The sequence below is a fragment of the Otolemur garnettii genome, unplaced genomic scaffold, assembly GCF_000181295.1.
Source record: "Otolemur garnettii isolate 467f Iridium unplaced genomic scaffold, OtoGar3 scaffold00007, whole genome shotgun sequence".
Taxonomy (NCBI): Eukaryota; Metazoa; Chordata; class Mammalia; order Primates; family Galagidae; genus Otolemur; species Otolemur garnettii.
Window position 1 is genome coordinate 6,056,588 of NW_003852402.1, and position 27,172 is coordinate 6,083,759.

At 52.0% G+C, this 27,172-nt stretch overlaps 2 protein-coding genes across 2 annotated transcripts; one reads left to right on the plus strand and one right to left on the minus strand.

Annotated features, from left to right (window-relative positions):
- The first annotated feature begins 1,127 nt into the window (after positions 1-1,127).
- Positions 1,128-8,810, plus strand: RRP7A (ribosomal RNA processing 7 homolog A). The gene is made up of 8 exons (XM_003783141.3): positions 1,128-1,203; positions 2,774-2,916; positions 4,510-4,635; positions 5,363-5,480; positions 5,840-5,937; positions 6,363-6,561; positions 7,531-7,625; positions 8,061-8,810. The coding sequence occupies exons 1-7, from the start codon at positions 1,131-1,133 to the stop codon at positions 7,614-7,616; spliced, it is 843 nt and encodes a 280-aa protein (XP_003783189.1). The 5' UTR covers positions 1,128-1,130; the 3' UTR covers positions 7,617-7,625; positions 8,061-8,810.
- Positions 7,822-27,172, minus strand: SERHL2 (serine hydrolase like 2). Its single transcript, XM_012801141.2, has 12 exons — positions 27,123-27,172; positions 26,051-26,200; positions 25,854-25,967; positions 25,486-25,527; positions 25,079-25,098; positions 24,626-24,700; positions 22,838-22,947; positions 21,754-21,833; positions 15,960-15,994; positions 10,744-10,826; positions 9,014-9,110; positions 7,822-8,144 (listed from the first exon to the last, which is right to left on the minus strand). The coding sequence occupies exons 1-12, from the start codon at positions 27,124-27,126 to the stop codon at positions 8,025-8,027; spliced, it is 930 nt and encodes a 309-aa protein (XP_012656595.2). The 5' UTR covers positions 27,127-27,172; the 3' UTR covers positions 7,822-8,024.

Genomic DNA, 27,172 nt, shown 5'->3' on the forward strand with positions numbered 1-27,172 from the left:
GGCAGCTGGCACCTATGAGGCTGCTGGCACCCATCTCAAGCTAAAATCACAAGTGCTGAGGCCAAGAGTTTGAGGTTGCTGTGAGCTATGATAATGACACGGCACTCGACCCAGACTGAGACTGTCTCAAAAACATTGAGAGGTGGGAAGAAGAGAAACTGCCTGGGAACCTCTGGACCCAAGGAATGACTAGCATTGAGTTTCCTGGGTTTTCTTATTGCTTCACATCCCAAACTAGGCATTGGAGCGACTAGCTACCTAGAAATGCCAACAGGTGTGTTGGGGGGAACAGTCCCAAGAAAAATATGCCAAAGGACCAGGAAAGAGATAGCTTAGTAAGAATGAAAACACCCAAGTGCCATATAAGAAATTACAACCAGCAATGGCCAAGTTGGGAACCTAGATTTCATCCTCACTAGGCTAGGTTGGGCACAACCAAACCACTGCTGGGATGGTGACAGAGAAGGCCAAATAGGGAGCTGGGAACTTCAGTTGGTGTTAGAGATCACGGAGTGTGGAGAAAGGATGCGTGGCAGCCACTTTTGCTAGTGTGTCCAAAATCAAGTTCTGTTTGGGTATTGTGCAGGATGTCTGTCGGCATTGGGGGAGGTGGGGTAAATTGTGTGTGGTCTTCCTGTACATTTTTGGGCAACTTTCTGTGAATTAATGATTTCAAAATAATTAAAATTGTGCTATTTCTTTCATTATTTTAAAATTGCCTCGTCCTCCATTTTTCTCTTCGGTGCTTTCTGGTAACGTATATGCAATGTATTACGCTTCTTTATTTTTCCTTCCCTTGTTGGAAGGTAAACTCCAGAAAGGCTGGGTGGCGTTTCACTTCTGTATCTCTGGCCTCTAATGCTTAGGACAGTGTCTGCAGCAGGCACTGCTGTTTCTGGAAGGAAGGGATGAACGACGGATGGATAGACAGAAAGTTGCATTTGTACTCGCGAACGGCCTGGGCCCGCATTCCGTCTGACGTTCACGCGCTGAGCAGCAGAAGAGCGGACCTGGGAGGCCGGCCAGGAACCGGTAGGGCGGGGCCCCCACGCGGCGCCGTTGTCACGGAAACGGACTCTTCCACTGAGGAATTACAACTCCCAGTGGCCTCTGCGCGTCCAGCCGGCAAGATGGTGGCGCGCAAAAGGAAGCGTGCGGGTAGGAACAGTGAGGAGGGGATCCCGAGCCCGCCGGGCTACTCAGGTACGGGGCTCTGGGACGCGGAGAAGCTTTCAAGGACTGCTGGGAGGTAATCTGGGGCGTTGGCGGTGGCCAGAAGCCTGCAGGAGCAGTCGCGCAGTAGGGTGTGAGTCCCGGCGGTCGCTGGCTCCGGGCCCGGCAGGTCGTGAGGCCGCAGGGGCCTAAGAACCCACGCGGCGTCCTTTTCTCCTCTGCTCGCACTGACCCAGGCGAACAGTGTCGGTTCACACCCCTTCTCCAGAGTGGAGCCCATCCCCTTTTCATCACGCATTTGCAGTTTCTACTTCAGCCCCCATCAGCCCTCACTAGGGCTGTATGTGCTTTCTCAGTTCGGTCCCCCTCCTTCCATCATTGCTCCTGCATTCTCCACCAGCTGCCAGGGTGTTTTTAATACAGTCAGATTTAATCAGATCACGTCTCTCACGCCTACTGATAGCTCCCAACCCGACCTCAGGCTTCTTACCTGTATGGCGTGGCCCACGTGTTCTGGCTTAGCGGAACAGGCTTGGGGTGAAAATACTTTGACTTGGGCTCCTTTGGGCTGTCGGCAAGGTCCAGCTTCTCCTATAGCTCCACATACTGGATGGGGCCGCAGGGGGACAGCAAGCCTACTGTGGCGCGAGGGAGTCCTCTGATGCACCAAGCTGTTCCCCCCCCCCCGCCGCCCCGCCCGATGGTTTTTGTGCTTGCTGTGCCCTCTTCCTTAAGCAGTTCTGTGCCGGACTGTTGTATTGTGTCATTTGGTCTGAACTTTAATGTAGCTTCCTCAAACAGTCCATTTCTGTTGTATAAAGGCCTCTGCCTGCCACTTGTCACCTTGTTTCTTCCATATTTGATGCAAGGTGGTTGTAGGTTTGCACCTCCATGGTCTGATCTTCTCCCTTTATTACAATAGAGCTTCCTGAGGGTAGGTGCTGCAGCTGTTTCCCCATTGCACTCTGAGAAAAGTGATGAGAAAAACAGACTGTAGGCTTATGAGTATTGAAATTTCTGGGCATGCCATCAATTAACAATACCTTCAGTGTAAGCTGTTAGAGAAGCTATGACCGCACAGACCCAGCACAGAGGGAAGGGGGTGATGGTCAGGTTCTTGTGAGAAAGTGAAATTGGAACTAAAGCTGTAGTTTATGGGAGGAAAGAGATTGATGTGGCAGGTAGAGGAGACCATGACAGTGAAGCCAGGCTTATTGGAAGAAGAGAGAATCCCTGGTAGTGGGGATAGGTAGGATGGTACAGGAAGAGGCTACACTGGCAGACTGATAGATGCCAACTGTGGTTGGTGTTCACCCCAAGAGCAGCAGGTTTGAGCTTTGCTCTCATGACGTTCCCATGTACAGATAATTGCCCAGGTACGCTCTCCCCATCAGCTTGGGAGCCCCTCCTGGGCAGATTCTCTCTTAGCTCTCAGAGGTCTGCAAGGCTTTGCCAAGGGGGAGGGCTCACTGAAGGATGGATAGAGACAGACAGATGGACAGATGGGACTAGATGAATGAATGCCTAGCTGGTCTCAGCTCAGGATGGCCTGAACCTGACCACTCAGGCCATCCCTCTCCTGTCCCCTTTTCCCTTCCAGCCATTCCAATCAAGTTCTCTGAAAAGCAGCAAGCTTCTCATTACCTCTATGTGAGGGCACACAGTGTCCGGGAAGGTGCCAAATCCAACTGGCCTCAGAAGCGCACCCTTTTTATTCTCAATGTGCCCCCATATTGCACGGAGGTGAGCTGCGTCTGGGAGGAGACCTGTGGGCTTTGGGATGGAGGGCTCCCATGGCACCCACTCAGTCCTTGGTGAGATGGAGGCTGCTGAGGGGAGCCCTAGAGAAGTGTGTCAAGAGGGCTGCCTCTGTTTCTTGTGACAGGAAACTGGCTTTTTAAAAAGATGTTGAAAAATTTATAATTCTAAGGAGCCCAAAGCTTTTTATCTGTCACTCAAAATTGTTTGAGTTACATTTTTTTCCTTGTTTGTAAACATACATGTCCATTATAAATAATAGAAGTATAAGAATATAAAAACTGTCTCTAAATCAACTATCTAGACATACCTGTTAAATTTTTCTTCACATAAACTATTATATTTAGTATCATATAAAGAAAGTAAGAAATTGCTGGATTTTAGATATGTTTATTTTCAAAAAGGAAACCTAGTTTCTAAAAAGAATTCCTCTAAAAGAAAGAAAAATGTTCAGGGTGGTGCCTTTGACTCAGAGGAGTAGAGTGCTGGCCCTATATACCAGAGATGGCAGGTTCAAACCCAGCCCCAGCAAAAAAAAAAAAAGAAGGAAAAAATGTTCAGAATAGTGTCACTTTTAACCTTTTTTTTTTTTTGAGACAGAGTCTCATTTTGTTGCCCTCAGTAGAGTGCTGTAGTGTCACAGCTCACAGCAACCTCCCACTTGTGGGCTTAGGCGATTCTCTTGCCTCAGCTCCCTGAGTAGCTGGGACTACAGGCACCCGCCACAATGCCTGGCTATTTGTTTTCTTGCCCTTTGGCCAGGGCCAGGTTTGAACCCGCCACCCTCAGTATATGGGGTCCGGCGCCCCACTTACTGAGCCACTCACTGAGCCACAGGTGCCACCCATTTTTAACCTTTTTTGAAGTGTAGCATATGTGCAGAGAAAGACCTCAGTCAAAAGAGTGTACCACTGTGAACACACCATGTAATCAGCACCCAGATGGAGAAACCTTAGCACTGCCCAGAAATCTGCATCTGCATCCCCCACACACCGGGAACAACCTGATTCTCATGGCATAGATTTTTCTTTTTTTTTTTTTTTTTTATAGTCTCACTCTTGTCTCTCAGGCTAGAGTGCTGTGGCATCAGGCTAGCTCACAAGCAACCTCAAACTGCTGGGCTCAAACATCTGCTTCAGCCTTCTGAAGTAACTGGGACTATAGGTACCCACCATAAGGCCTGGTTGATTTTTCTGTTTTTAGTAGAGACGGGGTCTCTTGCTCAGGCTGGTCTGGAATTCCTGAGCTCAAGCAATCTACCTATCTTAGTCTCCCAGAGTGCTGGGATTATAGGTGTGAGCCACCGTGCCCAGCAAGCTATCTGTCTCTGAGTCAGGAAATAGAACTTAGTTGTCATATAAAATCAACACTATTAAAAATGTCCCCACCTGTCTTGTATGAAAGAGGGCAGGAATGTTAGCCTGCCTATTATCCATGAGGGAACCAGAGGCTGTGTGCCCACAGGCTCTTTGGATTGAGCTCTGAGTCCTTAAGGGTCTCAAGTCCTCTGGTAGCACCTCCCAGGGTGGAGGGAAGGCCCTGCACCATTCACACTCCACTTCCCTTGCACCACGGCAGGAGAGCCTACTGCGCCTGCTGTCCCCCTGTGGCCCTGTCCAATCTGTGGAGTTACAGGAGAAGCCGGACCTTACCGAGAACCCGAAGGAGCCAAAGTCAAAGTATTTTCACCCCAAGCCAGTTCAAGTAAGCCTCCAAGTGCTGGATTCTGATAGAATCGGGGTAAGGGGTGGGGCTGGGGCACTGCCCCAGCCTGTGAGGAGGAGTTGGCAGTGGGACTTTCCAGGCATTCAATGCAGGCCTGGCTGTATGGCCTAGGATGCTGAGGATGACAAGCCTCTGGTTTTTCCCTGGATTTACCACATCCTTTAACTTCATGCCCGGCATCTTCTGTTGACCTATGTTAAAACTCAGGGACCATCTCTGTTGGCTGTACAGAAGAGCCTCTCTGAGCCTCCCACCTGCTTCCCTCAAAGTAGATCTATAGGCTTGGTGGCCTTGTTCTCTAAGAGCACAGTTCTTCCCACATTTACCTGTGACTTCGAGCCCTCATGTCATCCAGCACAGTGGTGTCTGTCCATCTGTCCTGGGCCTGGCTTCCATGAACCTGCCCTGGCCAGGCTGGGCCCCATTTTTGACTATATCCTTCCCATAACTGGAGGAAAGGCCTCCTTTGTGCCCCTTATTCCTGGGGGAGGAGCTAGGAACAAGTGTCACTTCTGCAGAAGTTGGATAACTACGAGTGTGAATGTCCCTCACCTGAGTTATGTGATAACTTCTGGTTGGCGTCATGGTTCAGAAATGGCACAACACTGTCCCCTGGTCCAGCAACCAATTAGGCTAAGTCTGGGCATAGAGACCTTGTGCCAGGTGTGGGGAAGGTCCTCACACTGTGACATCTGTCTCATCCCAGGGGTTCCAGGTAGCCTATGTCGTGTTCCAGAAGCCAAGTGGAGTGTCAGCTGCCTTGACCCTGAAAGGCCCTTTGCTGGTCTCAACGGAGAGTCATCCAGTGAAGAGTGGCATTCATAGTCAGTAACACCAGTGGGGTTGGGCACCTACTTCTTGGGCCCTAGGTCTATGGGAAGCCCTGTAGGGATGGCATCCTGCATGTCAGGAGCTGCATCTACCCCACCCTGAGGGCAGCGTGTGGGAGGTATGAGCCGGGGAGCGACTGGGCTGCTCTGGGACACATTCAAGAAATGTTAGCTTGAGTCTTTGGGACTGGCAGGCAGGCTGGCTTAGGCAAGGGCTCAGCTTGCTGCTACTGGGATCTCTCTTGCCACCTGCCTCCCAGTAAGACGACCCCCGTTGGGCTGGGGTGGGGACTGCATGGGGCCCAAAAGTCAGTCCTGAAGAAGCCACATTTCCCTGGCCCCCTCTCCCTCAGAGTGGATCAGCGACTACACAGACTCCATACCTGACCCCGAGGCCTTGAGGGTCGAAGTGGACACGTTCATGGAGGCATATGACCAGAAGATAGCTGAGGTAGGGTCTCGAAGGGACAGTTGAGCTTACCTGTATGGCCTCAGGGAGGTGGTAGCATAGGTGTCCTGGTGTGGCTCCCAAGGGGGAGGAACAGTGGCAACTTGTCCTTGGTCACCCTATAGAATCCAGGCTCCCTTTTTCCCTGCTAATCATGAGCCACCTGGCTGGGTGACATCTAGTTTCTAAATGGTCTGTAGGGGGTGCAGGAGGAGTCAGTGTTGTACTTCTGCCCCCTGCCCATAGGCTTGGCCTCAGTACTAACCGTGGAGTAGGGGATATGTAGCAGAGGAGCAGCCTACACCTTTGGGTGCCCAGGGTGGTTCTGATTGCAGGAGGAGGGGGTGCACTGGAGGCTTCAGGGTAGGCCCAGGAACGTGCGCTCTGGCCAAGGAGCCTGCCCATCAACAGTGTCATGCCCCTTGCAGGAGGAGGCTAAAGCCAAGGAGGAGGAAGGAGTCCCTGACGAGGAGGGCTGGGTGAAGGTGACTCGCCGGGGCCGGCGGCCTGGGCTGCCCCGGACAGAGGCAGCCAGCCTGCGAGTGCTGGAGAGAGAGAGACAGAAGCGCGCACGCAAGGAGCTGCTCAACTTCTATGCCTGGCAGCACCGCGAGTCCAAGATGGAGCGTAAGAGAGCACCCTGCTCCTGTCCTCAGGCCCCACTACCCCTGGTGCCTAGTTGTGGAGAGAGGCCTGTGGCCAGTGCCCCAAAGGGCAGGAGCTGGACTTGGGGGTGGGAAGGGAGGTTGTTCTTAGGCATAGGCATCCCATCAGGCTCTGAGATTGGAGGCCTAGGATAGCAGCATCCCCATGTGGGGGACCCTGGGATATTAACAGCTGTATAGACCCATGCAGGGCCTGGAGCTGGGTCCTCCTCTGGGTCCCCTGAGCAGTTAGTGCTAGAGTGAGAGTGTGTGTGTGTGTGTGTGTGTGTGAGAGAGAATGTGGGGTGTGGGTAGGGCACGTGTGTTAGGTGGCCCTGTATGGCCACTCCTATGACTGAGTACCTGATCACTGCATCCTCTTGGTGGTGCAGCTGCTGAGCTTGCTGCCCTGCCACCTAGTGTCCCTGCTGCAGGATAGCTTCCCTGGGGCCCAGGAGAGGGTGCTGGCCCAGCATGGGCTCGGCTCTGCCCCATCACCACTGCCCCTCTCACGCCTGCGCCCCTGCTGTCCTCCTGGAAGGGGGCCTTTCAGACACCCTCTGGCCTGGGCCACTCAGTGCCCATGGCTACCTTCTGGCTTCTGTGGCACTGGAGGTGGAGCCCTTGTACCAACTCCTAAGGCCCTCCAGGCACAGCACTCCCGGGGCCCCTAGGTCAGGTGAACACAGGTGCCTCCTGCTTTCTCTGTGCTGCTTCTCTTTCCACTGTGTTTTCTGTCTCTGGACTCCAGCCTGCCCTGTGACCCAGCCTGCAGACATGCTGTTCCCCTGTAGTATCTAGACTTTGTCTCCAGAGGAGGGGGCAGGCAGTGCTAAGCCCTACTCATGGGCACTGGGGATGGGTGGATGGCAGGAGCCTTCTAGTGGGGGCAGCAGGCACAGCTCCATCTGGGTGCGCTGCCTGACTTTGCCACATCTCCTTGCACCCCCAGATCTGGCACAGCTGCGCAAGAAGTTTGAGGAGGACAAGCAGAGGATTGAACTGATGCGGGCTCAACGCAAGTTCCGACCCTACTGAACCATGCTGGCTAGTGGCCCCTACAGAATGCCCCTAGGAGGTTGTGCTCTGGTCCGGTCCAGGGCCCACCACTGGCTATGCCTGCCCAGCAGGACTTGGTCCTTGAGAAGTGGCTCCACTCTCTTTTCTCGTGGGAATGGATTAATGATGTGCTCTGTGTTCCCCTGTCCCCAGCCCCCTGCTGGCAGTGAAGCAGCCTCAAAGCAACAAGGGCACAGCAGTGTTTACTTTACAGTCAGGCAGCAGGAAAGGGCCTGGGTGGCCCGTCCCGGCTATTAGAGTCAGAAGCTTGCTCCCTTCCCCTTAACCACCAGCCGACATTGGGCTTCAAGACCACTGATGCCTGTCCCCCACCTTGCCTGGGCTTGGTAGGAGCTCAGTCCTGGTGGCCAGTCTGGTGAGTACAGGCTATAGATGTGCTGGGGCCTGGTGTTTGCTCTGCAGAAAGGAGCTGATGATGCTGGCCACACAGTGGGGCTCGTTCATGTGGACGTAGTGATTACCTGGGACTTCAACATACTGGAACCGCTGGAGAAGAGGGGGAGTGCGTGGTGAGGTGAGGACAGGAGGTGGCACTGCCTGTCTGTGGCTGGCTGAACCTGGGGAGCTCTACAGGCCCTGGGTGCACAGAGACTGTCCTGGCAGGTCAAGAGCGCCCTCATGTGTCTTCCCAGACTAAGCTCCTTAGACCTCAATTCACAGCACCCTGGGGGTACCCAGACACTAGGGACTTGGAGAGCACCCCAGGGGACTGAGCCAGCTGAGTTGTAAGGTAATACAGCTAGGATCTGAAGGGACCCAGAGGCTTGCCGCCAATACTGATCCTGGCAGTTAGAGCTCAACTTGGGAAAGGATGAGGTGATGTGAGCCAAAGCAGTCTCCAGGCCTGGTGCTCCTAAGAGGAAGTGCCATGGTGGGAAAGTCCCATCATCCTGGCTTTGACTGCCAGAATGTCTGCAGAGGCCCCAGAGTCAGATATTCATGGGTGACACTCCCAGGAACTAGGACAAGGGTCACAGTCACAGCACAAGTCCCTTCTGCCTCCCCATGGTGCTGGTATCAAGAAAGGGAGAGGCAACGAGGTGACCTGTTCTGGTTTGGGACCCTCTGAAATGTGGGACTGCTTGCAGTTAGGTCACTGAATTGTACCCAGTCCAGGGGAACATGTGAGGGCAATAAAGCAAAGATCTGCCAGCTGGCCTGTTTCCTGTTCTGACCTATAATCCCAGGTCTCCAGGGATGGACCACTGTGGAGAGCTAGGACTGACAGCTCCTTGGGGTCACTAGTTGGACCAGGGATCAGACCAGGGGTCCCAGTGTAAGAAAAGATGAGTGAACTGGGTACGGGGTGGGTGACAGTGGCTGGACACTGGACACCTGAGCCCTATGCATTTTACCTTTTTCAGGACAGATTTTAGCATGTCAATCATGAAGAGCAAGGGCTCCTTGTTGGCATCATTCTCTCTTCTCACATCATAAAATCCTTGGGTTGCTCTGGAAAGGGAGAAGCAAGGGTTTACCTTAGGGCCATCTGCTGGTAGTGCCCTCATTCTGCCTCCATTTTCAGACCTCTGAGAAACCAAGCCTGGACTTCCCTATAGCTCAGTCTCTTTGAGCTTAGATTTGAGATTCCATCATTCCTTATCAGCTCACACTCAGAGCTGGCCACAGGCCAGGCTTGAACAAAGTGCTTAAGAGACACTCTACTGGGGCTCGGGACTCAGGACTTGCCAACAGTCATAGCCATCAGATGGCAGAGCTGGGATCTGAATAGTCTCTTGCGTCCTCCTCTGCTGGTGGTTTCATTTTTTGCTCTCTGTTGGTTTTTAAAGTAGCTTTATTGATAAACCACATGGTCCTCCCCTTGAGGGTGAAAAGTGCAGCTCATGGTTGTTTTTTTTTTTTTTTTTTGAGACAGAGCCTCAAGCTGTCCCCCTGGGTAGAGTGCCGTGGCATTATAGCTCACAGCAACCTCCAACTCCTGGGCTCAAGCGAGTCTCCTGCCTCCGCCTCCCAAGTAGCTGGGACCACAGGCGCCCGCCACAACGCCTGGCTATTTTTTGGTTGCAGCCGTCGTTGTTTGGCGGGTCCGGGCTGGGGATTCGAACCCGCCACCTTAGGTGTACGTGGCTGGCGCCTTAGCCGGTTGAGCTATAGGTGCCGAGCCAGCTCATGGTTTTTAATATGTTGAGGGTTGTGCACCATCACCTCAGTTATGGGACATTTTCATCACTCACAAAAGGAACCCTGCAACCTCTAGCTTTCACATGCTACACACCGTCTGCTTTCATCCTTGTGCAACCATTAACGGGCTGTCTCCAGATTGCCCTATGTGAATGGCCCACTCGGTGTGTAGACCTTTGTGCCCAACATGGTGTTTTCAAGGCACCCTGTGCTGCAGCACACATCAGTACAACTCTCCTTGTGGCTTCATAATCACCCACTGCATGGACTGCCCAAACTTCGCTCATCTCTTTGTCTAGTGGTGAACTGGATGTCTGAGTTGTCCCTACCTTTTGGCTGGTATGTAATACTGCTGTACCTGCTCACATATAAGTGGTGTGGACATGTTTTCATGTCTGTTGGAATGCCTAAGAATAGAACTGGGTTGTGCCAGGTGCAGTGGCTCACGCCTTTAATCTAGCATTTTGGGAGGCCAAGGCAGGTGGACTGCACAAGCTCATGAGTTTGAGACCAGCCTGACCCAGAATGAGACCCTGTCTCTAAAAAATAGAGAGGATGTCTTTAGCCCAAGAGTTGGAGATTCCTGTGAGCTATGACAGCACTCTACCAAGGGTGACAAAGTGAGACTCTGTCTCTGTTAAAAAAAAATGCTATGTCGTATGGTAACTAACTAATGGCTCAAGATGATGCCAGACTGGTTTCTCCAGGTGGTCACCAAGACTTGTTTTACAGACTCGTTTCTCCAGGTGGTCACCAAGACTTGTTTTACCTTCCTCCTTGAACAGATCTACTGCCAAGAGGTCTTCCCAAGAAAGATCTTGAGCCACAGCAGTGTAGTGGCACCCCAGGAGAACTGGGAGCCCTGTGCTAGGGCTCCCTCCTGGAGATTCCCAGCACTCACGTCTCTCTCAGAGTGACCAAAGGGCACTTGGTCCAGACTTACTTGATGAGCAGGACGGGGGCCTGCAGCTTCTTGATGGAGTGTATGTACAGCTCCCTGCTGATGAAATCAAAGCAGTGCTCCGGCTGCAGAGACAAAACCACAGTGAATTCTCACTGCTAGGCACCCAGCACTCCTGTGGCCCAAAGCCTGGCTCTGCTGGGGCAGCTGGCAGCCATGCATCTGGGACCCACTCTGAATCTGTTCTCCCCTTCCGGGCTCATGACTACCTAGCCAGGCTCCACTTCCCAGGTTCCTTACCGCTGGGGGTGGCTGTGTGACTAAAGGCAGAGAAGTGACTTAGGCTACTTCTGGGCCTTGATTACAGAACTGAGGTGTGACTGTACCCTCTTTACTGGTCCACAGGCTGCCTCCAGGACAGCCAGGATGGGGCCCTGGCCTTTCAGCTAATCAGAGCCCACCCAGCATCTCAGGGCCATTCCCATAAGAAAGAAATTCCCTTGGCCTGCTATGCAGGGTGGTCCACACTGCTGGGCTCCAGCATAGCCCAGCCTGGCTGACATGACCCTTCTAGTGTCCAGGCCTACACCAGGCACCTAGGCTACTGGGAAACGCAGCTCCTCCGAACTGAGATGAGCTACAGGCATGACAAGCACACTGGATTGGGAAGACTTATTAGGAAAACTAATCAAATTTTATGTTGATTATATCTCAGACACATGAGAAATAAAAATATTAGAACAATTAATTGCACTTGTTTCCTTTGTGCTCTTTCAATGTGGCTACTAGGAAATGTCAGATGACATGCGGCTCACATTCTACTTCCAGCAACAGGGCTGATCTTTGGGGCCTCCAGAGGTAGGAGCTCCCAGAATTTTCTCCATGTTCATAGCTTTCAGCACACGGAGAGACCAAGGAGAAACTTGATAAATGTGTGTTGAGTGGATTAATTCAAGGGGATATGAGGAAGTATCTCACTGGCCATCTGGACAGCCTCTTCCATAAGTCACCTGTCCAGGGCCTTCTCTGCTCTTAAAAATAAGTTTGTCAGTCTTAGTGATTTGTAGGACTTCTTTATATAGTCTAGGTAGGAGTCCTTCAGCAGACCCGTGCATTCTAATGCCTTCTCTCAGTCTGAGGTCTACTTTCCACTTCTTTTGATGAACAGAAATGTTAAATTTGAATAATGACCTATTTATTGACACTTGCCTTGATTTATGACATGAGTACACACATTTACCTGCCCTAAGGTATGAGGATGTTCCCTATGTTTTCTTCCAGAACTTTTACTGTTGTACCTTTTATATTCTGATCTATGACTCATCTTAATTTTCGTGCGTAAGGTGAGGCAGGGCACTAGGAGCACGCTTTCCACGTGGACAGCAAGTATCCAGCCCTCACTGAATTGGGCTGGTGCCTTCACTGCACATCAGGTGATCCTCATTCATAATTTCTTTTCTTTTTCTTTTTTTGAGACAGAGATTCTATTTCCCTGGCTAGAGTGCACCCTAGCTCACAGCAAGCTCAAACTCCTTGGCTCAAGCCATCCTCTTGCCTCAGCCTTCCAAGTATCTGGGAATACAGGCACCCACCACAATCTGGCTAATTTTTCTATTTTAATAAAAACAGGGTCTCTTGCTCAGGCTGCTTGTGAACTGCTGAGCTCAAGAGATCCTCCCACATCAGCCTTCCAGAGTATTGGGATTACAGGCATGAGCCACTGCACCCAGCCTCTAATTTCTACAATAATTAAATCTCCAAAGTATTCTACAAATTTAGTGCAATTCCAATAATAATTTTTTAACAGATGTTGGTAATTCTAAATCTCATTTGGAAGTGAAAATATGTAAGAATAGTCAAGGAAAATTTGTAAAAGAAGAGCAAGGAGATCAGATTTTTGATCTGATTTTTGATCAGATTTTTGCTAAATATTGAAACTTATTAAAATGAAAAGGGAATGAAACCAGGGTGATAGGGCTCAGGTGTTTACAAAGGAATGGAAGAGAACAGAGTGCGTATGGGGGGAGGTGTGAGGGGCGGGGGGTGGGGGGGCTTTTTATCTTCTGTGATTTAGTTTACACCCCAAGGGAAGTCTTTACATCAGCAGGCAGTCATCTCCCACGGCTTTGGCTGCTGGACAGTCCGTAGGAAACAAGAAAGGAGCATCACACACACCCGCAAAAATAAGCCAAACCTAGGGGCGCTCGGCCAGTGGAACCAGCAGGGGACAGCACTCTCTTGGAGGACAGCTATGCCACGAGGCCTCCAGAGCCTGCTGGGCAGGACCTGCAAAAAGCTCCCAAAGCAAGAATCAGCCACACAGGCAGGACCTCCACTGCTGGGCCCTGTGGAGAGGGAGGCCCACCCAGTAACTGGTGCTGGACGACTATTTATCTAGAAAAAGAGAAAAAGAGAACAGACCCCTACCTCATGCCAGGCTGAACAACAAATTTCAGATGGTTCAAAGGCAAAACTTAAATATTCCCACCCTCTTGGTCCCAGTTGTTGTCTATAGCTTGGGCCTGGGCAGCAGCTCTGCATGGGCTTCCTGAGGCCACAGCTTCCTAGCCCCTAGACGGTGTCTCACGTGTATACAGTTTTACCATTTTGAACAATCACAATAACACAGTAACAGCGCTGCTCTGAGCACCTGAGTGACAGCAAGTTCTGTGCTAGGCCACTCACACACGTGACCTCAGCCCATCTTCCCGACAGCCCCGCAAAGGAACTAGCTGAATGAATAAAAGCACTTTTTTTCTGTACATGAGAAGGTTCAGAGAACATAAGCCCCTTCTCCAAGGTCACACAGCCACTAAGTGGCAGAGATAGCAGAAATGGCCAAGTTTCCCAGTGCTCCCACAACATGACTCACTTCTAGACCTGCGGACAGCCCCCTCTCAGCAGCTGCACTGAGCTGCCGCCCAGCCTTCACCTGTGCACCAGCAAATACCTGCAGTCTTTCCCTCCTCCACCCACCTGGCCCCTGCACAAACTCCACCTCTTCCCCCAAACCCCTGACCTCACCCCTGCCCCGGGGGCCAGCACTACTGCCTGGGAACTCCTATACACCCATCTGGTTAATCCAGTTAAGCATTTGCAACCACTTATGTTAAAACCTAAATAAACACTACAAAATGCCCTAAAATTTGGGTCTGTGTCTATGTACATCTACGCATATGAAAACACACAGATGGGTCTGTGAATCTGCCGTGATGCGTGATGCGGCTGGCAGTGGGCCACCTGGAAAATGGTGACTCCGTTACTTGAGATAGACAATAAAGGTGGAAAAGGAAAGTATTAAATTTAATCTAAACATTTTATACTTCAGGCACTTTCTAAAACATACAGGAAGAATTATCCAGGTGATAGATGGGAAATGGTCCAGATGGATCAAAGACCTAAACTTAAATGCTAAAACTATGAAACTCTTAGAAGAAAACACTGGGAAATCTTCATCTTGCTGGATTTGGCGATGTTGCTATGTCCAACACCAAAAGGCAGCAAAGGAAACAGCAGATAAATTGAACTTAATTAAAATTAAGAATTTTGTGTATCAAAGGATACTACCAAGAAAGTGAGGCAGTGTGGTTGCTCACACCTATAATCCCAACACTCTGGAAGGCAAAGGAAAGAGGATTTTTTGAGCTCAGGAGTTTGAGACCAGCCTGGGCAAGAGTTGAGACCTGTTCTCTACTAAAAATAGAAAAAATTACTCAAAGGCTGTGGCAGGCACCTGTAGTCTACTACAGGCCTACATGGGAGGCTGAGGCAGGAGGATCACTTGGGCCCAGGAGTCTGAGGTTGCTGTAAACTAGACTAACACCACTCACTCTAGCCTGGGCAATACAGTGAGGCCCTGTCTCAAAAAAAGAAAAAGTGAAAAGAGAATCTATTAAATGGGAGAAAATATGTACAAATCATGTATCTGGTAAGGGATTAATATACAGAATTTTATAAAGAACTTCTAAAACTTACAACAAAAAACCCAAACAACTCAATTCAAAAATGGGCAAAGAATGTGACATTTCTCCAGAGAAGATATATAATGACCAATCAGCACATGACAAGGTGTTCCACATCACTAGTCTTTCAGAAAATACAAATCAAAACCACAGTGAGATACCACTCATGCCTACTAAGATGGCTAAAATCAACAATCTGGAGAATAAAAAGCGTCACTGGGCCGGTGGAGAACTTAGAACCCTTGAGCAGTTGCTGTGGGCAATGGCTTGGTGGTTTCTCAAAAGGTTTTTAGGTTTTTTTTTTTTTTGGCCGGGGCTGGGCTTGAACCCACCACCTCAGGCATATGGAACCAGTATCCTACTCCTTTGAGCTACAGGCACCGCCCTTCTCAAAAGGTAAACAATGATTTACCACGGGATCAGCAATTCCACTGCTCAGTGTACACCCAAGGGCATTGCAGGCAGGACCCCAGACCTTGTGCAAGCTGAGGGAACTCCACCTTAGATGCTAACCAGCCAGGTTGACTTCTGACTAATGGCAGCCCTGGGAATGCCGCCAGGATTTCTACTTTGTTTACTGTTTCTTGCAAAAGCAAAGACAGCCTGGGTGTTATCGTCAGCATGTAATGTCCCACACTTTCCTTCTGAAGCAAGTGCACCCTTGCCCTGGAGTATACAAGCCCCGAGTCTTACAGGGGAGCAGCTCTGACATCCATCGGTCTTGACGCCACCCAAGACCACGCTCCTGTCCCTAAGTCCCCCAATGTGTCACCTTTTACTGACAAACTGGATTGTCTGCCTCATTCTTTGGTTTCTCAGCTCCTTCTGCTTCTGGGGGTCACTTTGCATGTAGGCATTTTCACAAAGCACACTTGTCCACCAATGTCCACAGCAGCACTATTCACAATAGCCAAAGGGTGGACACAACCCAGGTGTCCGTCAACAGACAAGAGATAAAGAAAATGTGGTCTGTCCATATGATGGGGTACTACTCGGCCTTAAAAAGGAATGAAATTCTAGAATATACTACAACGTGAATGGATCCTGAAAGCACGCTAAGTGAAAGCAGCCAGATACAGATGGACAGATACTGTGATTCCGCTTATGCGAGGTTCCTAAAACAGGCAAATTCACAGAGACAGAGAGTAGAGTGGAGGTTTCCGGGGATGGGGGATGGGGAGTTAGTGTTTAAATGATAATGACTATGTTATGTACCATGTAGGTACATACTGTGGTATCCTAAAAATAGAGGCCAACAGGTGCCCCGTGAAGGGACCCAGGGACAGCTGCACTTACCCAGGCGATCCTCCGGTCTCTGTTCAGCACCAGACCTGAGGGTGGAAGCACAAAGACAGTGGCCACAGTGCCCTCTGTCAGGGTAAAGGGACGCACCTTGCTTCCCTGGACACCCCGGACCCTTCCAGTTGGGCCCAATTCTCCCACCTGTCCTGGTGAGAACCACCCCACCCTGGGGTCCAGCTAGCGCAGAAACTGACCACAGCTATCTGGCCTTGGGCCGAGGTGACCTCACTGACCACCCAAAGGGGCAACACAGAATGAGGACAGGAACAATGAGGCCAACTGGCATCGGAACACTCTTATCATCCAGATCTTTAAGCCTCAGGAAGTAGCAGGTAACTAAGAATCGGGTCATCACCTGTTGCAGGAAAAATGAGTGAAAAAAGAAAACACCAGCAGAGTTCCAAGCCTGGGTGGCCACCAGCTTTAGCTTCAAGTGACTTCTTTACTACAGTCCCCCCGGTGGACAACATCCTGGCCTCCGCCAGGGAGGCTGAACACCTGGACAATGCCCCCCCCCCCTTTTTTTAAAGACAGAGTCTCACTTTGCCACCCTCGGTAGAGTGCTGTGGCATTACAGCTCACAGCAACCTCCAACTCCTGGGCTTAGGCCATTCTCTGCAAAAAAAAAAAAAAAAAATTCTGCAGGGCAGCACCTATGGCTCAGTGGGTAGGGCACCAGCCCCATATACCCAGGGGGGTGGCGGGTTTGAACCCCACCCCAGCCAGCTAAAACAGCAGTGACAACAGTAACCAAAAATAACCAGGCATTGTGGCAGTTACTTCTAGTCCCACCTACCTGGTAGTCTGAGGCAAAAGGATCAATTGAGCCCAAGAGTCTGAGGTTGCTATGAGTTATGATACCACAGTACTCTACCCAGGCTGACAGAGTGAGAATCTAATCTTTTTTTTTTTTTTTTTTGCAGTTTTTGGCTGGGCTGGGTTTGAACCTGCTACCTCAGGCATATGGGGCCCATGCCCTACTCCTTTGAGCCACAGACACCGCCTATCTTTTTTTTTTTGAGACAGAATCTCAAGCTGTCACCCTGGGTAGAGTGTCGTGGCGTCACAGCTCACAGCAATCTCAAATTCTTGGGCTTTAAGCGAGTCTCTTGCCTCAGCCTCCTAAGTAACTGGGACTACAGGTGCCTGCCACAACGCCTGGCTATTTTTTGGTTGTAATTGTCATTTTGTTTGGTGGGCCCGGGCTAGATTCAAACCTGTCAGCTCTGGTGTGTGTGGCTGGCGCCCTAGCTGCTTGTGCTGCAGGCACTGAGCCAAGACTCTATCTTTAAAAATAAGTAAATAAATAAATAACCAGAAAAGAAAACACAAATTAAAACCACACTGAGATACTGCTTCTCACTTACCAAATGAGCAAAATTCCAACCAAGTGACAGCTGGGGACATAAAGCCTCTCAGCTGCATAGACAGGGTTGCTAAGGGACAGTGCTGGATGACACCTAGCAATGCCTTCAGAGGCCTGGTGCCTTTCCCCTTGCCAGGGGAGAATGACATCTCAGGTTTTAATTCGTGTGCATGCCACCAGCTGCAGGTGGCACACACTCAGGAAGCCAGGGAGCGGGGCCATGCAGAGACTGGAACGCCAGCTTCCCTTCATCAGAGACTGGTTAAATTAGCCCTGACACCCCCAGAGGACACTCAGAAAGATGTGGCCCATCTCCAGGATCTGCCGCTGAGTCCAAGAAACACAGAGACTGCAGAACAGGCTCTACACGAGGCCTGTCATATAAGAGAGGGGGATTAAGAGCACAGATGTGCACTTGTGCTCACCTAAGAAAAGCCTGGAAGGTTGTGAAAATGTTTAAAAACGTGGGGGTGAGGTGAGGAACAGACGGATGGGACAGGGATGAGACCCAGTGAGATGTGCACATCTTTTGATACCACTGTGGTTTTCAAACCAGGTGATGTAGCACCTGTTCAAAATAGTAATATTAAATTAAAACAAAACCAAAGTGACAGCTAGTTTAGCACCTTTCCCCTTCCCCTCTGGAAATGCCATCAACTCCATGGGAATGTTCAGGGAGGGGACTTTAGGTCTCTCTGTGGGAAAACCACTCTCTGAACACCCATGTGGTTCTCTGAGAAAGAAACAAATTGTGGAAACATTAAGGAAAGCTACCTTCAGTAATTAATTAGGTTTTCCCCACTTATTAGAGATCAGGGAGAGACACTCTTCCCTTCAGGGGTTTTGAAATTCCCTGAAACTTACATGAAACACATTTCACTGGAAAATAGTATCTGATGAAGGAGATTTTATCAGAGCACTAGACTCTTTCCTCTCCTGCCATAGCCAGTAATTAGGGATAGGTTATTTTCTGTCCCCTGCCCCTGCTTGGGTTTGGGCTTCTCACATCCTAAACCAACTCTCAATTCCAGCCCTACTCCACCTGCCATTGCCCTTCCCACAGCTGCCAGATGGATTGTTCCAGAACTCAAATCTCCCACTGCTCACTCTGGAACCCTTTCACCTTCCGGACAGAGTCCTGATTCTTGGATGGCCCCTCCTCCCTGTCACTCCTTCCCTCTCCTCCTCTGTGTCCCCAGGAAGCCACCCCTGGCCTCCTCGGGATCCCTGGGTGTGGACACTGTATGACAATGCGCTCAGGAGGAAGAAAATGACCTCCTTTCTCTCTTTTCTATAAACTGGACCTTCCTCTTTTTATGAATTGGGATACCTGCTCTCCAGGCCGAGAGGCCCCAGGAATAAGACTCAAAGCCACAGCCTGTTGGCCCCTTACTATGCCCAGTGGTGAAAAATCCATTTCAAAACACTCTTGGAGTTTTCCTAAAGAACTCAGTTTCCAAGTATCCCCAGCAGGAAAACATGTCCCAAAAGGCTTGGTGACCCCAATGAGGAACCAAAGAGCCAGCAAGACACCCCTGGCCCATGTGCCCCTCACCTGTGGCCTGGCCCAGGGTAGGGGCCTGAGTTAGGTCGATCCCTGAGACCCTAAAGCTCCATGGTGCGGCTACGAACATGGACTGTCCCTTTGTCCTTCGTGAACCTCAGACAGAGCTGGGTTTTCCCTCCTTCATGGAGAGAACATGCTCAAGCTTGTTTCTAGAAAGCCAGAAGTACATGTGGGTGGGATGGCTGAAGTAGTTAAGAAGATAAAGAGACAATGAAGACACACCTTCCTCTCCCCGGGTCTTGTGGGCACCCAAGGGGGAGTGGTGCTCTGTTGCAGCAGCCCCGGAAGCCAATACAGATTCTGGAGGGATAGGGTTGGAGGAAGGTAGTTGTCCTAGCCCCCTGCCGGCTCCAGAATGGAATGTGGTCTCTGGGACTGGAGGGGCAGGACCTGAGAGAAGCCCATATCACCCCTGAGATGCTGGTCTAGGCTCGCTGGGTCCCAAAGGGCCACAATTGCTGCAGGGAATGGTCCCAACACAATACTCAAGCCACTTGCCCACTCCCACAGTACCTCGGGGGTTCAGCCCCTTTCCCAGCCCTCCCTCCCTCCTTTCCCCATGTCCCCTGGGCACCCACAGATAGACGCCCTGTTCATCACATGTGACCTTGGGCTTAATCAGATTCCCTAGCCTGGTCGGACTATGTCTCATTCCGGATTAGCCCAGTTCTATGCCTGGGGCCCCTCTGGGCCGGCCATCAGGGGCCGCCATCTGTGCAGAGTATGCAGGGAAGCCTGGGACGGAGGCGCTGGACCTACTCCCTCCCTGGTGGGTTTGCAGGGAGCTGAAAACAAAGACCCAGTAGGTCACAAACTGACCAAACTGGCCCGAGGCCAGAACAGCCCACAGGCATATAGCATTAGAACTCACAGTGTGTGGCTCGGCGCCTGTGGCTCAAGTGGCTAAGGTGCCAGCCACATACACCTAAGGTGGCAGGTTCGAATCCAGCCCGGGCCCACCAAACAACAATGATGGCTGCAACCGAAAAAAAATAGCCAGGCGTTGTGGTGGGTGCCTGTGGTCCCAGCAACTTGGGAGGCGGAGGTAGGAGACTCGCTTGAGCCCAGGAGGTTACCGTGAGCTATGCCACGGCACTCTATCCAGGGGGACAGCTTGAGGCTCTGTCTCAAAAAAAAGAAAAAAAAAGAACTCACAGTGTGTTGCCAGAACAGCCCACAGGCATATAGAGTAGTTAGAACCTCACAGTGTGTTGTCATTTTCTGGATTGATGCCCCATACCTGAAAATACCACTGGTTTCTCTAAAGCAACTGGAAATTCCAGCCACACTAGACCTGAATTCCCACAAGGCAACCAGCCTGGGGCCCTACTCCTCCCTTCTCCTGCCTCCCTCCCCCCAGCAGGATGACGTCCACAACTGGCCCAGCCCCCACAGGCATGTGGAATTTTGACTCTTGGCTTCATTTGATATTTTATAAACTGAAGTGGCTTTTACCCCCTTGCTTGATCTTATCAGCCTATGAGCACAAAGATCCAAGCTCTTGTCTGGGTGTGATGGCTCACGGCTGTAATCTCAGCACTCTGGGAGGCGAAGGCGGGTGACTTGCTTGAGCTCAGGAGTTTGAGATCAGCCTGAACAAGAGCAAGATCTTGTCTCTAAAAATAGCTGGACACTGGGGTGGGCTCCTGTAGTCCCAGCTACTTGGGAGGCTGAGGCAAGAGGATCCTTGAGCCCAAGAATTTGAGGTTGCTGTGAGCTATGATGCCAGGACATTCTACAGAGGTGACAAACTGAGACTCTGTCTCAAAAAAAAAAAAAAAAAAAAAAACCCTGAGCAAACCAGGGAGGCTAAAAGGAGAGGCCCAGCTGGTGGAGTTGGGAATCAGAGCCAGGTCTTGCCCTCTGACCGCGCCATCTCCCCCCAGCTTCCTCTCCTCACCCCCTCAGGAGTGGGCCCCCATAAGTCCTTTCCAGAGCACTCTGCAAGTGTCCTTTGTCATACTAGGCATGGTCCGACCACTGAGTTGTCTGTTATACCTGTTCATCGCCTGTTTCTCCTCCTACAACATGGGTTCCCATCCAGCTTCCTTGGAGTTCAACTTCTGAGCCACACTTCAGAAGGGGAGTGCCTGGAGTTGTGCCCCAGAGGTCCTGCCCCCAAGGGGGTCTGCTCACTGGCAGTCCCCACAGCCTGGAAGACCTTTAGGAAAGGTTTCCTGAATGACTATATTAGAAAACAAAGAGGCTGCCCTGAAGTCATAGTACCAGCCACTTCCGGGAGCAGAAAGCCCTTTTTTTTTGATACTCTTGGTAGAGTGCCGTGGCATCACAACTCATAGTAACCTCCAACTCTTGGGCTTAAGTGAGTCTCTTGCTTCAGCCTCTCACATAGCTGGGACTACAGGCACAATAGCCACAATGCCCGGCTATTTTTTGTTGTAATTCTCATGGTGAGAATTGTTTTAACTGGGCGGGGCCGGGTTTGAACCAGCCACCCTCAGTCTATGGGGCCAGCGCTCTACCCACTGAGCCACAGGCACCGCCTGTGAAAAGCCCTTTCAGAGTCACTCAGCCTCCAGGATGTCCTCAGAGCCTCCCAACAGCAGCCAACCCATGGGTCAAGCACAACCACAACATTCACCATTTAGTTCTGAGACGGGGGACCACACGTCCTAGAGTATGGCTTTCCTGGACATGGCATGGCCATCAGTTGCTGGGCCACACTTACCTCAGTGTCTCCCACTCTGAATGGGGCTGAGAAGGAGGTGCAAGGACCCGGTGAGAGGCCATGTGGAAGCACTCAGTGACATGGCTCCTCCGGCGCCTGCCCTGGCTATCCCTCCTCAGTACCAACAGTGACTACATGCAGTGGCCTTGGACAGAGACACGCTTACCTGTGGCCACCTTTGTGGTTCCTCTCTGCAGGAGCAGCGCCCCACACTCTTCACTCACATGACTGTTGTTCTTCAGGAACCTGGGGAGACAGAGGTCGCTGGGGGCCTCGGTCAGGTGAAAAGGAGAGGTGTCCAGTGAAAGGGAGGTCACCCCTAAAGAATGCATGGGTGTTCCCCATGTGTGGATGGCATGTTCACAGCAGCAGATGTGTGTGTGTGTGTTTCTACTCCTTTAGACAGCAAACGTTTATGGAGCCCTGACCTGCTGGGCACACTGCCAGATGCAGGACATATCAACATGACCAGGACAGCCACCGGCACCAAGAAACCAGGGAGTCAGTAGGCATTTTTTTTTTTGGAGACAGAGCCTCAAGCTGTCCCTCTGGGTAGAGTGCCGTTGCATCACAGCTCACAGCAACCTCCAACTCCTGGGCTCAAATGAGTCTCCTGCCTCAGCCTCTCAAGTAGCTGGGACCACAGGTGCCCGCCACAACACCCGGCTATTTTTTTTTTTTTTTGGTTGTAGCTGTCATTATTGTTTTGGTGGGCCCAGGCCGGATTCGAACCCGCCACCTTAGGTGTATGTGGCTGGCACTTTAGCCACTTGAGCCACAGGCGCCAAGCCAGTAGGCTCTTAATAGAGCTGTGGTCACTTCCAGGGCAGGGGTGACAGCTCAGCTGGGGGAGTTGGGCAGGCTTCTGGAGGGAGTACTAGCCAGTGGTGGCCAAAGGAGGAGCTGAGAAGTTGGCAGTGTGAGGGGAGAATGCCAGATGGAGGGTGCCATGGGAGAGGCAGCGCGGAAGGAGAACACATGCGTGTGTGCACATGTGCGTGTGTGCACATGTGCGTGTGCATGCCTGCAGGAAGAGGAAGGGGTGTGAGGTATGGAGAGGAGTGCTGAAGTGAAGGGTGTGACTGTCACAAGGCACAGAGGGAAAGGCAAATAAAGTCCCCACTGGGGCAGTGAAGATAGCCTAGGAACCTGCGCTTGGTGTGACCACAGGTGGAAACAGGCTTGGCCAGAAGCCTCCCCTGGTCCGGCCACTCTGGCTCCCAGTACCCTTCCCTGTGCTGAGCACCCACCCCTGCAGCATCTCCTCCGGGCTGACCACGCTCGGGGGCTTCTGGGAGGCCTCCATCTGCAGTACGTGCTCGATGGCTTTCCTCTTGTAGGTCAGAAGGTTCTCCATTTCCTAAAGATTCAGGGTCACTGGGTAGGCAGGCTGGGGCTGCAGCCACCCCACCCCACCCATCCTGTGCTCTCAGCCTTGCTTGCTCGCCCAGCGACCCTGAGAGAGGCCTCCCCTCTGACTTGGTGCAGGCTGCCCAGCTCTGCCTGAGGCCAGAGACAGCTGAAAGAACCAGTCTGGGTGATAAGGAGAAAAAGAGACCTCTGTCAACTGCCAAGTGCCTTCCAAAAGTACACTATTAGATCAGGAGACATCAGAGGCTGGTGATTTCATTTGGTTCAACAGATGGCAGAGAAGAAGCTGGCAGTAAGAGGTGCTGCTTTGGGGCTTCCCACCTCCCACAGGCCAGTCTGTGAGCAGACAGGGTCAGACTGCCTGGGGTGCAGTAGGAGGTGACACTCCCCTCACACACGAGGGAATAGAGAACTGGGGGGGACCAAATGCTCCCTAGACTGGCCCAAGGGGAAGACCCTGGGACCCTGCTTCAGGGCTAGATGGGTGAAATACAGAAAGGAGATAGAAAAAATAAAGAAAGAAAGAAAGGAGGGAGAGTGTTGGCCACCTGCAGCCTGACTCGGATCCTTTGAATGACCCATGAGCTAGCTGGGCTATCTGTTCATGCAAGGCCTGTTTACTGAGCACTTACTACATGCCAGGATTGGAGTGTGGTGATAAAAAGACAGACATGGGCTAGGAGCAGTGGCTTATGTCTGTAATCCTAGCACTGTGGGAGGCTGAGGCAGGTGAATTGCTTGAACTCAGGAGTTTGAGACCAGCCTGAGCAAGAATGAGACCCTGCCTCTACTAAAAGTAGAAAAACTGAGGCAAGATCACTTGAGCCAGGCCGGGTGTGGTGGCTCACACCTGTAATCCTAGCACTCTAGGAGGCTGTCTGGGGTGGAATGCCTGAGCTCACAGGTTCAAGATCAGCCTGAGCCAGAGTGAAACCTCATCTATAAAAATAACTAGGCAATGGCTCAGCGCCTGTGGCTCAAGTGGCTAAGGCCTCAGCCACATATACCTGAGCTGGTGAGTTCGAATCCAGCCCTGGCCTGCCAAACAACAATGATGGCTGCAACCAAAAAATAGCCAGGTGTTGTGGTGGGCACCTGTAGTCCCAGCTACTTGGGAGGTGGAGGCAGGAGACTCGCTTGAACCCATGAGTTGGAAGTTGCTGTGAGCTGTGATGCCACAGCACTCTACCCAGGACAACAGCTTGAGGCTCTGTCTCAAAAAAAAAAAAAATAGCTGGGCATTGTGGTGGGCACCTGTAGTGCCATCTACTTGGGAGGCTGAGCCAAGAGAATGCTTGAGCCCAAGAGATAGAGGTTGCTGTGAGCTATCATGATGCCATGGCACTCCACCCAAGGTGGCAGTGTGAGACTGTAAAAAAAGAAATAGGTTCTTGTACTGTGTTTCCCCAGAGGTTCCTCCGCCCTGCTCCCTTCTCTACCTCCGCCTGCCACTACGCGATCCTCCTGGCACTCTGCAGATCCCACGCCACACAGTTTCCAGGGGCCCCTGAACCCCTTCTCCTGACCACTTTGAGGGGTATAAAGCAGCAGAACACCATCCCCTGTGGGGCCCCAGTACCTCCCCTCCCATCCACCCTCTGCCACGTCCTCTTGCTGCCCTAGTATCCACTGAGGAGATGCCAGCATGCACAAGAACCCCTTCTCACATTACAGTCCACAGCAAATGGCGACGACTCCAGCAAGATGAGTTTATCCACCATCTCAGGGAAGATACAGGAAAACTACGATGGGACACCAGAAGGGAGAATGAGCAGGGAGGAAGGCGGAAGGCTCTCACACTTTGTTCTGGAGACCTTGACAGACATCTTTTAGGCTGGGGGGATGGTGCTGACCAAGAGGCCAGCAGGAGAATCTTCTGTCCCTCTTATGTCTCCCCCATCTCTAGGTCTGCACCCCAAACCAAGCTCTAGGCCCTGGTGATGGCTGGACTCTAGGGTGCTCTGTGACGGAGTGGGGGCATCTCCACCATCACCACCTTTCCTGCAGGTGAACTATGAACTGCTGTGCCAGGCACTTCCCACCTCAGGTCACTACCCTCCTCCTCTGCTCTTCCCACTCAGTACAGGGGCCCCCAGTAGCCTGGTAGGCCTTCTACTCACCGTTCCAGCCACAGTGCCACCTGGAGGACAAAGGGTCAGTTGGTGACATCCCCTCACTCCCTCCCCAGCTACAAAATTCTTTCTAAAGCTTCTTCCCAGGGGCTGCCCCATCTTTAGGCCAGAGACCCAGCTACCACCAGTGGGTGGGGGACTTCCTTCCCTGGGCCCATAATGGCTCCTTTATCAGCCCTGACCTCTTAAAAGGCCACATTTCACTTGTGGTATAAGGGAACAGCCACTTATGGGGTTAGATGTCCCTCAGGGAAGTTGCCTGAGGTCAGAGGGCACAGTGCCCAAAGGTTACTACCTAATGACCCTGTCATCTCTCCTTGCAGTTCTCAGAGGCACAGGGGTAAGGTGCCAGTGTGACAACCCCTGCCCCCAGTCATAATCTGGCCGGTACTCACCGAAACTGTGGCCCATGAGGGAAAAGCGACTCCATCTCATGGCTGAAAACACAAGGAGCCAAGTGATCTGGACCGGGCCGGCCTCAGCCTGCCCTGTCTCCTACAGCCCAGGGCTCAGGAAACCCCTTCCTGGTTTCAGGGTGCCCACCTGGGAGACCAGCTTAGGGGGCTCCAACTCCACTGCAGCGGGGACCCACAGAAGGGAGTAAGCTCTTCTCCGCAGTCGTCTCCCACTTTTCCAAAGCCACCCATGACTTGTTGGCAGAACTGGGGCGAGACTCCAGCCCCCTACTCCAAGCCAAGGTTGCTTCCAAGGAGCATCCAGAGGTGTCTCAGAGAACCCCACATACCCTCTGCCTCTTACTCACCTGCGGCGACTCTTCGGACCTCACTCACAAAGTTTTGGTGGTAATATGGGAAACCTGGGCCATAATGGGACGAGAGCCCATGACCCCCAAAATCTATGGCAACATAATGAAAGTCTGAAACAGAGAAAAGTGGGTAGCAGGAGGTGTCTATACCAGCGTCTCCAGCCCGCCTCAGTCCCCCTCAGCCCCAGCCCCACCTTGTGGGAGAAGAGGAATGAGTCTGTTGAAGGAGTTGGCATTGTCCAGCCAGCCGTGCAGGCAGAGAACTGGGGAGCCCTGCAGTGAGCCCCAGGCTTTGGCAGCAATGTGACCCCAGGGCACAGCCAGCTTCAGCTCTGAGAGCAGACCTGAAAGAGTCAGTTGTTCATTCCATCACTCGTTCATTCCTGCACCCGAGCTTCATCTACAGTCTCTGAGCTGCCCACCCCTCTCTGCAGGGTTATGGAGAGTCAGACACCAGAAAGATGAACAGAGTCCACTGGGTGAGGAAAACTTTGGGTGGGTTGCACCCTATTTGAGCTGGGCCAGAACTTCCTAGAATGCACTGGGAAGGGGGGAGGGAGGCATTGGCCAGGACTGGACCCTGCCACTTGCTGGTTGTGTGACCTTGGGACAGTTACTGAAACCTCTTGAGCTTCAGTTTCCTTTTCCATAAAAGCAGAGTAAACAGAATAGTAACAGCCAACACTTTCTGTGCCTTCACTAAGGGCCAGACTGGTGCTGAGCACGCCAGGTGTACCTGTGCCCCACATCCTCGGTATGCCACCCTCACTTCACAGGGGAGGAAACTGAGGCACTGGGGTGGTGGTGGTGCTATAAGCGCCCAAAGGTCACACATGGACACCGAAGTAGAGGGAGGATTTAGGGCAGGTGGCACCGCACCAGGCCCCAGCGCAGAGCGCCTAGGGCATCAGCGTCCCCCTAATTCCTCCCCCCTCCCCCGCAGCCTCTGGCCTGGTGCCTCCGGACACAGAGAGGACCCTATTTGAGCTGGGTCAGAACTTTCTAGAACGCACTGGGGGGAGGAGAGGCGTTGTGGCTGCATCCTGGTGCACCTCCCACACACCCGTCAGGCTGGCTGGGCTCTGCGTTCCCGGAACCTCAGACGAAGCATCTGCGGCACCCAGCGGGGCCGGGTGGTGTGCGAACACCCCCCTCCAGCAGCCCCCTCCTCCACGGTCCCAAGTAGGTGGACGTGGGCAGGCGGGTGTTTGCGCGGGGCTTCCCCTGTCCCACTCGGTCTAAGGGGTCCTGGTGGGGCATCTTTACCCATTGCTCTGGTCCGGCGTGCTCGTGGCAGTTACACTGTAGGTGAGGTC

What these genes read in the sequence shown, in the direction of transcription:
- RRP7A (XM_003783141.3), top strand. Translation starts at nt 1,131, where the DNA reads ATGGTGGCGCGCAAAAGGAAGCGTGCGGGTAGGAACAGTGAGGAGGGG. An exon ending in TGCCCCCATATTGCACGGAG is followed by an intron (nt 2,917 to 4,509) that starts GTGAGCTGCGTC and finishes GCACCACGGCAG; the next exon opens with GAGAGCCTACTGCGCCTGCT. An exon ending in ATGACCAGAAGATAGCTGAG is followed by an intron (nt 5,938 to 6,362) that starts GTAGGGTCTCGA and finishes TGCCCCTTGCAG; the next exon opens with GAGGAGGCTAAAGCCAAGGA.
- SERHL2 (XM_012801141.2), bottom strand. An exon ending in CATTTGCTGTGGACTGTAAT is followed by an intron (nt 22,948 to 24,625) that starts GTGAGAAGGGGT and finishes CTGAATCTTTAG; the next exon opens with GAAATGGAGAACCTTCTGAC. An exon ending in GCCCCCGTCCTGCTCATCAA is followed by an intron (nt 9,111 to 10,743) that starts GTAAGTCTGGAC and finishes CTCCCTTTCCAG; the next exon opens with AGCAACCCAAGGATTTTATG.